Below are 9,695 nucleotides of genomic sequence, written 5' to 3' on the forward strand. Positions count from 1 at the left end.
GAAGATCTGTTTATAGACAAACACATAAAATACTACCCCTGAAATCTATTACTAACAATCACGTTTAATCAGAGTATAACCACAATAATTTCTCATCAATGAAAACTCAGACAATTATATTTGTATTTTAAACATAATTACGGAATAGAAAAAGTAAAATGCGCTTGCATGGTAAAATTGGCTATCTATGAGAGGATGAAGCGGATGAGTAGCCTGCTCTGGGCCACTAACTCCAAACAATTTTCCTTTGCTCCTTGTGAAGACTGCAGGCCTAAAATTCTTAAAACGTAAAACACATCCTATGAATATACAGACCTCCTTTAGGGGAGGAAGTTGTCTGGCTTCCTGGTAGAAGCCAGTCATACTTACTATAGAGGTGATCAGCAGTTGAGCAGGTGACTCTTCAAGTAAAGTGTCAACAGACACTGCCTCTATCTCGGTTCTTTCCAGATTTCTAGTTCGCTTAGTGTATTCACTTTCTCTCTGTTCAACCACTCCGACATACTTAGAAAAAGTGATTCTTTTAAAAAGCAAAAAACAGGTAAAAATAACACACTCTTTAAAGCTAGGATGAGCCACTCCCTCCAGGGTTCTTTACTGGAGACAACTCAGCCAGCCACACAGACTCTTCCAAAGGGCAGAAGCATCTGGGCAAACGGCTACCGGTAAGAGTCATCTGTCCCTGATCGCCACCAAGCCTAACACTGTCAGGGTTATTTCCAGTCCTCCCTTTCCAAGAAGACGACTGCACACTCCTACGCTCCAGTTGCGCACATGGTCCAAGACTCCTCTGTCTCCACGAATGTGACATCTAAGGGGGTTCTGGCTATGCCTCCAGAGCCCAGGGACGCCTTCGCCCTCGGCTGCCATCTACCGGCCACTGGGCGCCTGCTTCGCCCCGGGCCCATCATGTCTGCTGCAGCTTGGCTCGCACCAGCGGCGCGACAATAAACAAGTGCGGTGGACGGGGCCCTGCACCCTTTACCCAGCAGATGTGACTGCCTTCTCAGATCCCATGAGAGAAGACGTGACTTTTTCTGAGTTTCTTTTTCTTTTTTCTTTCTTTCTTTCTTTTTTTTTTTTAGAACCTGCAAGCAGCCAGGACATGCCACAGGCGTAGAGCAACGCTGCTCCTACCCCCTCGGACCCCTCAAAGGATGTCGGAGATAAAGAGTTGCAAATAATGAGGATCGTGCGCCGCATCTGGGGAGGGATAGCAAAAATCCGCTGCAAACCCCGGGAGCGGTGAAGCCGCCAAGAGAATGCGGGAGCCTTTCAAATACTAATTAGCAGCCGCGACTGCAGGTTCGCCTTGGGGACAGAGGCATCCAGGCTCCGGTGGTCGTGGCGTGTGGGGGAGAGGAGCACAGCGGAGGAACCGCCGCCGAAGCAGCCCGGGGGCCAGTACCACCTTCTCTCGCCCCCTCACTACCATGTACAGTGTGCGCTGCAAGAAGAAGGCGGGCGATGAACGCACACCCTCGAGCCCCACTCCCTCTGGTTCGTCCTGGGGCGTGCGACACTGACTAGGGGGGAATGTGGTGAAGACGCCGACCCGGAGAGGCTAGGGGGGAGGGGAGGGCGGCCCGTGCGATCCCAGGCCGGAGGGTGCCAAGAGCCCGAGGCGGCTGGAGGGGGCGGCTGCCATCGCTGGGTCGGAGAAAGTTGCCCCCAGTGCAGATGGGAACAGTAAGTACCAGTCGGGTCAGGGGGTACGGCGAGGGGGCCCTGCGATCTGGGGATCGCGCGTGGGAGCGATGGTGCGAGGGAGCGTGAGTGAGAGCGGGTGCGAGCGCTCGCCCGGGCTGACCAGCTCGTTGACCAGGCGGCGGGGCCAGGCAGCCCCGCTCCGCGTCCCCCTCCTCGGTCTCCCCACTCTCCCCTCCCCACTGCGCCCTCCCCACCCTGCCGGCTCAGGCTCCCAGCCTCAGCCGCGAGCTGCCTTTCCAGCGAGTCGCCGGCCATCCCCTCCCCCCACACCCCACACCCCACACCCCACTACCCGCCCTGGCTACCGCGGAGAGCGCCAGGGAGAGCCCTTTGGGGAGCCCCGGAACCCGCGGTCGCCACCGCGGCGGCGGCCCGGGGCTAGCGGCTCGGCGTCCGGGTGCCGCTTTCCTCCGGCTGCTCAGCCTACACTGCTGGCAGCCTTCTGTGTTTGCCGAGGCTTGGAAAAAAAAAAAATCAGTGCACACCCCAAAGAGGTGTTTTTCTAAAGGGTAGCTATGATGAGCGGGCCCCTGAGATGTGAAACGGGGTAAGTCCGCCGTTTACTTTGCAAAAGAGGTTTCTCTGTGTGTCTGTGTGGTATGGCGAAGTGGCTTTCTTTCCATCTCTTCCCTCCCCTTCTTCCTCCCTTTACCCTTCCTTTGCTTTGGGGCGGGGTGGGGGAGGGGGAGCCTCGCGTCCTGGAACTCTGGTTGCCTCTGCCCGAGCGGCGGTTCCAGCAGCTGTGCCCGGAGCCACCGGTCCGGCCTGGGTTTGGGCTCCAGCGGGAGCGGCTCCATGCTGCTTAATGCAGGGATACAGCAGGCGGTGATCCAGGCTCGAAATTTTTGGGGGAGTGAAGAAATACAGCCCCCTCTCGTCCCCGCCCCCCCTCTCTCTTTCCTTTTTCTTTTCTTTCTTTCTTTCTTTTTTTTAAATAAACCGAGAACGTGTGGTGCACCCGCGATTTTACATCGGCGCTGCTTTTTCCCAGTCAGTCTGTTAGCATTGCCAGCCCATTCAACTTTATTTTCTCAAATCTTCTATCTCCTTTGATGACTGGGGACGACGGGGGAGGGGGCGAAGGCAGAGGAGGTTTGGAAAGAGCTGTTCGACCCTGGCTAACCAGAACTGAATTAAAGTTGTAAACGTTCGAATTTAATACTGGCTGGACACAATTTACAATGGACTCTGAAATGGGGAAGGAGGTGAATGGGGGCGGGGAAGCACCGCGAGGGAGGGGGAGGGGATCCAACCCAGCTGAATGGATGTGCACATTTGATCCAGCGGAGAACCCAGATTTCAAGGTAAACGTTTTGCTTTCATACCAGGGTGTTTAAAGCCCAAGCCTTCTGCTGTGCTGAGGTCTGATATAATAGGGACGTTTCTGTACTGTGGCTCCAATTGGTCTCGATACGTCTGGGTAGCCAAATGTGAATGATTCGTAGCCACACTTGTACATGTGCTTGCGAATGCAGACACTCTGAACCAGGCGGGTTGGTGCGACTTGGTGATCATGTGCAAGGCTTTCCAGGTTGAACCTGTGCTTCAGAGACCTCCTGACTTTACTTCTGGTTTGAGATTCTCATTAGGTTTTGGTAGACAGGCAGAAATAAGGGTGATCAGAGAAAAAGGATAGGTTCCCAGAAGCCAACAGTTCTATCTACACTCCCCAAAGCAACGCTAGAGCATCAAGCCCATTTATGCACCTCCTTTAAGAGCGTTTCTGTCAACCCAAAGTAGAAAGTCAAAAGAATCCCTCCAGTGACAAAAAAAGAAGGGGGAGGGGACAAAGTGGTCCCTTGGGGAGATAATACTGGGATAGTAAAACACTGACCTATGACATTTGCCTGGGCTTTGTCTCTTAATCATTCAAGCCTCCTTTTCTATGAGGAAGAAAAATAAGGGAGGGGGCCTTATTTAAATAAAGGTAACAAGTAACTTCAAAGATGGAGATGTTGGCAAGGTGGTGGTAGTTCGTTCCAAATCTTGCTCCTTCAGAGGGGCTACTTTGGCATGCTGTAGCAAACTGACTTGGAGCTCCGGGTACTAGAGCCTTTGCCTCTGGTCGGTGATTTACTTTTAGCTGCTTCCGGGTAGGCAGTGGAAATGTCCTCTTTCAACTCACAGTATTCAGAGTTGCTCCGAGACTGCGGATGCCTTTGCTGAGTTCTTTGTAATCCATCGTGCGGAACTATTACAGTGGTTAAAGATGCGGTTTGGTAGCGTCGCTGGCATGATCAATGAGGAGAAGTGGTCGCCGCCGAGCGCTCTAGAAGAAGCGCTGCTAAGTGGCATGGTGCATACAACTAGGGCGTCTGATTTGCTTAATAGCTGTGGTGAAATCCACCAGCAAAGCGGAAAAAGTCCCCCCACATACTCACACACTCACACCTCCATTCTCAGAAAACCGAGGACAATTGGTGATTTAAAATCTTCTCTTGGCTCTTCTTGTTGCATGATCTTTCATCCTTTTGCCTCTAAAAAGTATTCTTTACATTTCTACCTTACATGTCTGATGATGGTTTAAAATAGCCCAAAGTATTGTGGTCCCACGCTTGTCTGTAAAAATGGGAGATCTTAACAGTAAACTGTTAACAGAAAAGACTTTGATAGAAAGCAAGGGGCGGGAAGTATAGTTGAGATGGAGAATCCTGTTTAAAAAAATGATGCTTTTTTTTTCTCAAATAGGAGCCATGAAACTGTACTGACAGCCATTTTATGTATATTTATGGATTAGATTTGATAGGAAGAGGGCAGAGAACAGTAGCAGGAATTTACCAGACTTTAACTCCTAAAGAGCAGAAAATTTGGTGGCATGCTCATTAGAAAATAACATGAGACTTCAAAGAAAAATGAATATAGTTTTGGTAAAGTCTGACGGACATCAATATGCCACTTGGGCAAGGGAGGCGGTTCTATATATGTATATATGCCCCCTTGAATTTCAGAGAAAAACTATCGGGAACGAGAGACTTGCTGATCCCCCTCCCCTTTAATTTTTTTGTGTGATATTCTGTTATTTCCTTCTTTCCTCTCTCCCTTGCAGGAGGTAAAATGCACGTTTGCTGCCCCCCAGTAACTTTGGAACAGGACCTTCACAGAAAAATGCATAGCTGGATGCTGCAGACTCTAGCATTTGCTGTAACATCTCTCGTCCTTTCCTGTGCAGAAACCATCGATTATTATGGGGAAATCTGTGACAATGCATGTCCTTGTGAGGAAAAGGACGGCATTTTAACTGTGAGCTGTGAGAACCGGGGCATCATCAGTCTCTCTGAAATTAGCCCTCCCCGTTTCCCAATCTATCACCTCTTGTTGTCTGGAAACCTTCTGAGCCGCCTCTATCCCAATGAGTTTGTTAATTACACTGGGGCTTCAATTTTACATCTGGGTAGCAACGTTATCCAAGACATTGAGACTGGGGCTTTCCATGGGCTGCGGGGTTTGAGGCGACTACATCTAAACAATAATAAATTGGAACTTCTGCGAGATGATACCTTTCTTGGCTTGGAGAACTTAGAATACCTGCAGGTCGATTACAATTACATCAGTGTCATTGAACCCAATGCTTTTGGGAAACTGCACATGTTGCAGGTGCTTATCCTCAATGACAATCTCTTGTCAGGTTTACCCAACAATCTTTTCCGTTTTGTGCCCTTAACGCACTTGGACTTGCGGGGGAACAGGCTAAAACTTCTGCCCTATGTGGGGCTGTTGCAACACATGGATAAAGTTGTGGAATTACAGCTGGAGGAAAACCCCTGGAACTGCTCTTGTGAACTAATTTCTCTCAAGGATTGGTTGGACAGCATCTCCTACTCAGCCCTTGTGGGCGATGTGGTCTGTGAGACCCCCTTCCGTCTACATGGCAGGGATTTGGATGAAGTATCCAAGCAAGAACTTTGTCCAAGGAAACTTATTTCTGACTATGAGATGAGGCCACAGACTCCTTTAAGCACCACGGGGTATCTCCATACCACCCCAGCTTCTGTAAACTCTGTGGCCACTTCTTCCTCTGCTGTTTACAAACCCCCCTTGAAGCCTCCTAAGGGGACCCGCCAACCCAACAAACCCAGAGTGCGCCCCACTTCTAGGCAGCCCTCTAAAGATTTGGGCTACAGCAACTATGGCCCCAGCATAGCCTACCAGACCAAATCCCCGGTGCCTTTGGAGTGTCCCACCGCATGTACTTGCAACCTGCAGATCTCTGATCTGGGTCTCAATGTCAACTGTCAAGAGCGCAAGATCGAGAGCATCGCGGAACTGCAGCCCAAGCCCTACAATCCCAAGAAAATGTACCTAACAGAGAACTACATAACTGTTGTGCGCAGAACAGACTTCCTGGAAGCCACCGGGCTAGACCTCCTGCACCTGGGTAACAACCGCATCTCCATGATCCAGGACCGGGCCTTTGGGGATCTAGGCAACCTGAGACGCCTCTATCTGAATGGCAACAGGATTGAGAGGTTGAGCCCAGAGTTATTCTATGGCCTGCAGAGCCTTCAGTATCTCTTCCTCCAGTACAATCTCATCCGTGAGATCCAGTCTGGGACTTTTGATCCAGTCCCAAACCTCCAGCTGCTATTCTTGAATAACAACCAACTGCAGGCCATGCCTTCAGGTGTCTTCTCTGGTCTGACACTTCTCAGGCTGAACCTGAGGAGTAACAGCTTCACGTCTTTGCCAGTGAGTGGAGTTTTGGATCAGCTGACTTCCCTCATTCAAATAGATCTACACGACAACCCTTGGGATTGTACCTGCGATGTGGTGGGCATGAAGCTGTGGATTGAGCAGCTCAAAGTAGGCGTGTTAGTGGACGAAGTGATCTGCAAGGCGCCTAAGAAATTCGCAGAGACCTACATGCGCTCCATCAAGTCAGAACTGCTATGTCCAGACTACTCTGATGTGGTGGTTTCCACGCCCACGCCCTCTTCCATCCAGGTACCATCCAGGACCAACGCAGCGACACCAGCTGTGAGGTTGAATAGCACTGGGACCCCCGCAGGCTTAGGTGCTGGTACCGGGGCTTCTTCTGTGCCCTTATCCGTGTTGATTCTCAGTCTGCTGCTGGTTTTCATCATGTCCGTCTTTGTGGCAGCAGGCCTTTTCGTGCTGGTCATGAAACGGAGGAAAAAGAACCAGAGCGACCACACCAGTACCAACAACTCCGACGTGAGCTCTTTCAACATGCAGTACAGCGTGTATGGGGGTGGAGGCGGCGGCGGGGGTGGCCACCCACACGCACACGTGCACCATCGCGGGCCTGCTCTGCCCAAGGTGAAGACTCCCGCGGGCCACGTGTATGAATACATCCCTCATCCTCTGGGCCACATGTGCAAAAACCCCATCTACCGGTCTCGAGAAGGCAATTCCGTGGAGGATTACAAAGACCTGCACGAGCTCAAGGTCACTTACAGCAGCAACCACCACCTGCAGCAGCAGCAGCAGCCGCCGCCGCCGCCGCAACAGCCTCAGCAGCAGCCCCCTCCGCAGCTGCAGCTGCAGCCTGGGGAGGAGGAGAGGCGGGAAAGCCACCACTTGAGGAGCCCCGCCTACAGCGTCAGCACCATCGAGCCCCGAGAGGACCTACTGTCGCCAGTGCAGGACGCTGATCGCTTTTACAGGGGCATTTTAGAGCCAGACAAACACTGCCCCACCACCCCTGCAGGCAGCAGCCTCCCGGAATACCCTAAGTTCCCATGCAGCCCGGCTGCTTACACTTTCTCCCCAAACTATGACCTGCGACGTCCCCATCAGTATTTGCACCCGGGTGCAGGGGAGAGCAGGCTGCGGGAACCGGTGCTCTACAGCCCTCCGGGTGCTGTCTTTGTAGAACCGAACCGGAACGAGTACCTGGAGTTAAAAGCAAAACTCAATGTTGAGCCGGACTACCTCGAAGTGCTGGAAAAACAGACCACATTTAGTCAGTTCTAAAAAAAACAAAGACATTCGATTTGGGGCTTTTGCGTTTAGAACAAGCGAGCAAGCAGACACACTCGGTGAACACATTTGATTAATTGTGTCGTTTCGACATTTAGGGCGAAGTGCCTTGGCACGGGATTCTCAGCTTCGGCGGAAGCTAAATGGAAGGGTGTGCAATTTCCTCTTAATTTTACACGCGGGAATCATTTGTGTAAACTAGGCACACCACTTTCTCTTCTTTTCTGTGGGGGAAGACAGAAGGGCTTTCTGGAGGGCGATTTGCATCAAGAGTGACTGTAAGCAGGTTGTGGTCCCTTTGGCAGAGCTCTGAAGTTCTAAGAAGGGTGCGGGTGGAAGCAGCTTAGTTTCTACTCATCCTTTGGCTCCTCTCTCACACTCTTCTTCTCCTTAGAGCCTTGGCATTGGTTGAGAGGTTAGCACACCCCAACGTTAATAGGAAGTTTGTTCTCTCTCACTTCTCCTCCCACCCCTCCCACCTTCCCCCTCAATCCTTTCCTTTGTTTTTAAAGGATGTGTTTGTATGCATTCTGGACGTTTGAATTAAAAAAAAAAATCTTGTGATCCAGAAAGGCTCACTATAGATGTGGACAAATCATTAAAATTACAGAGCTATATGATCCATAATTGATTAGTCAAAATAACTTATTGATGAAATATACAAATATTTTATTGTAGCACCTATTTTTATATGCACATTTAGCATTCCTCTCTCCTTCACTATTTAGCCTATGATTTTTCACAGAGGCGTTGTTGCACTGTATTAGGAGCTGCATATCCAAAACTAGAGTGATATCAGAATGGCCTATTAAATATTTAAAGACAGGGAGCACTTAATGGCGAAAGTCCTTAAAAGAACATAAAACCCATCCAATGGGACCTGCAATTAAAAACAAAAAAGAAAACTAAAATATGAAGCTGATTGTATCCCACTATACAAAAGGAAAAAGATGGGGCAAAGAATTGGTTTGTTCGACTGAGACATGTGTAGAACTTTTTGGTTGTATCAGAGAAGTCGGAAAAGTATTTTTATTAGTGAACCAAAATGATGTATTGATTTGACTACTATTGTAGCCGATTTTTTTGATTGTGTAACCAAACCCTGTTGCATTTGTACAGATCCACGTGCACTTGCACTTCAGAAGACCAAATGATGGGCTGTACAAGTCTCTGTATGATGTCTTTATCCCTCTGGGCAGATGCTAATGACAAACAGGATCTCTGTAAGACAGAACTACTATTGTTACAGTCTCATATGTATCCCAGCACATGTAATTTTTTAAATAGTTTCTGAATAAACACTTGATAACTACGTCAACTTTGAGGGACTTAAGTAATGATTCCTTGAGATGGTGGAACCACCCTTATTCATAATTTAGGAGCTAGTAGCTATTTTCATCCTAGTAAGAATAAGTTATCCCTAATTATAAAAATTTCAATGTATGGTTTGCTAATGCATACAGGTACAAAAAAATTTACTCCTTTGTTGGCCCAAAAAATTAGGATTATTTTCTGAATGTCACTGAATATGTTTATTAATGACATTTTAATTGTATATTTTCTCACTGGAGTGTGGTTCTAGTACTTGCATGGATCATGGTAAGTAATATGTTAATTTTTATTCTTCTTACACGGTTTTATATTTGCCCTATCCAAGCTGTAAATACAGCCTGAGGACTTTCATATCTTAACTTGTGTGAAATTGTTCATCAGTTTAGGAGGATACCTTATCTAAAGATGATGGATGTCATATTCATTTGAGATGTTTGTGGGTATAATCTGTGCACCTCTGAAAAAGGCTTTCCAGTGAATTTAAATGAGCGTTTAATGAGAGGAAATGTTAGACTCAATCTGAAACTCAAAAAGCAAGCAGCACTTCATTACGACTGCTGCTGTTTCTCTGCACTGTCTCACCTAGAATGTGGGCAATATCAAGGACTGTCTATGAACTTCCTGTTCAAGGAACAATTGCCATGGCATTGTGCCACAAAGAGGCAGCATTCACCCATGAGTAGATTGACAGTAACAACTTCAATTCAGATTGA

The 9,695-nt window shown here is 48.7% G+C and overlaps 1 protein-coding gene across 1 annotated transcript; it reads left to right on the forward strand.

Moving 5' to 3' along the window:
- The first annotated feature begins 1,082 nt into the window (after positions 1–1,082).
- Slitrk5 (SLIT and NTRK like family member 5) lies at positions 1,083–8,968 on the forward strand. The gene is made up of 2 exons (XM_028771982.1): positions 1,083–1,689; positions 4,757–8,968. Exon 2 carries the CDS (start codon positions 4,765–4,767, stop codon positions 7,642–7,644), a length of 2,880 nt encoding a protein of 959 aa, XP_028627815.1. The 5' UTR covers positions 1,083–1,689; positions 4,757–4,764; the 3' UTR covers positions 7,645–8,968.
- Positions 8,969–9,695: the final 727 nt, after the last annotated feature.

This window comes from Grammomys surdaster, unplaced genomic scaffold (genome assembly GCF_004785775.1).
Source record: "Grammomys surdaster isolate TR1022 unplaced genomic scaffold, NIH_TR_1.0 65, whole genome shotgun sequence".
In the NCBI taxonomy this organism is placed as follows: Eukaryota; Metazoa; Chordata; class Mammalia; order Rodentia; family Muridae; genus Grammomys; species Grammomys surdaster.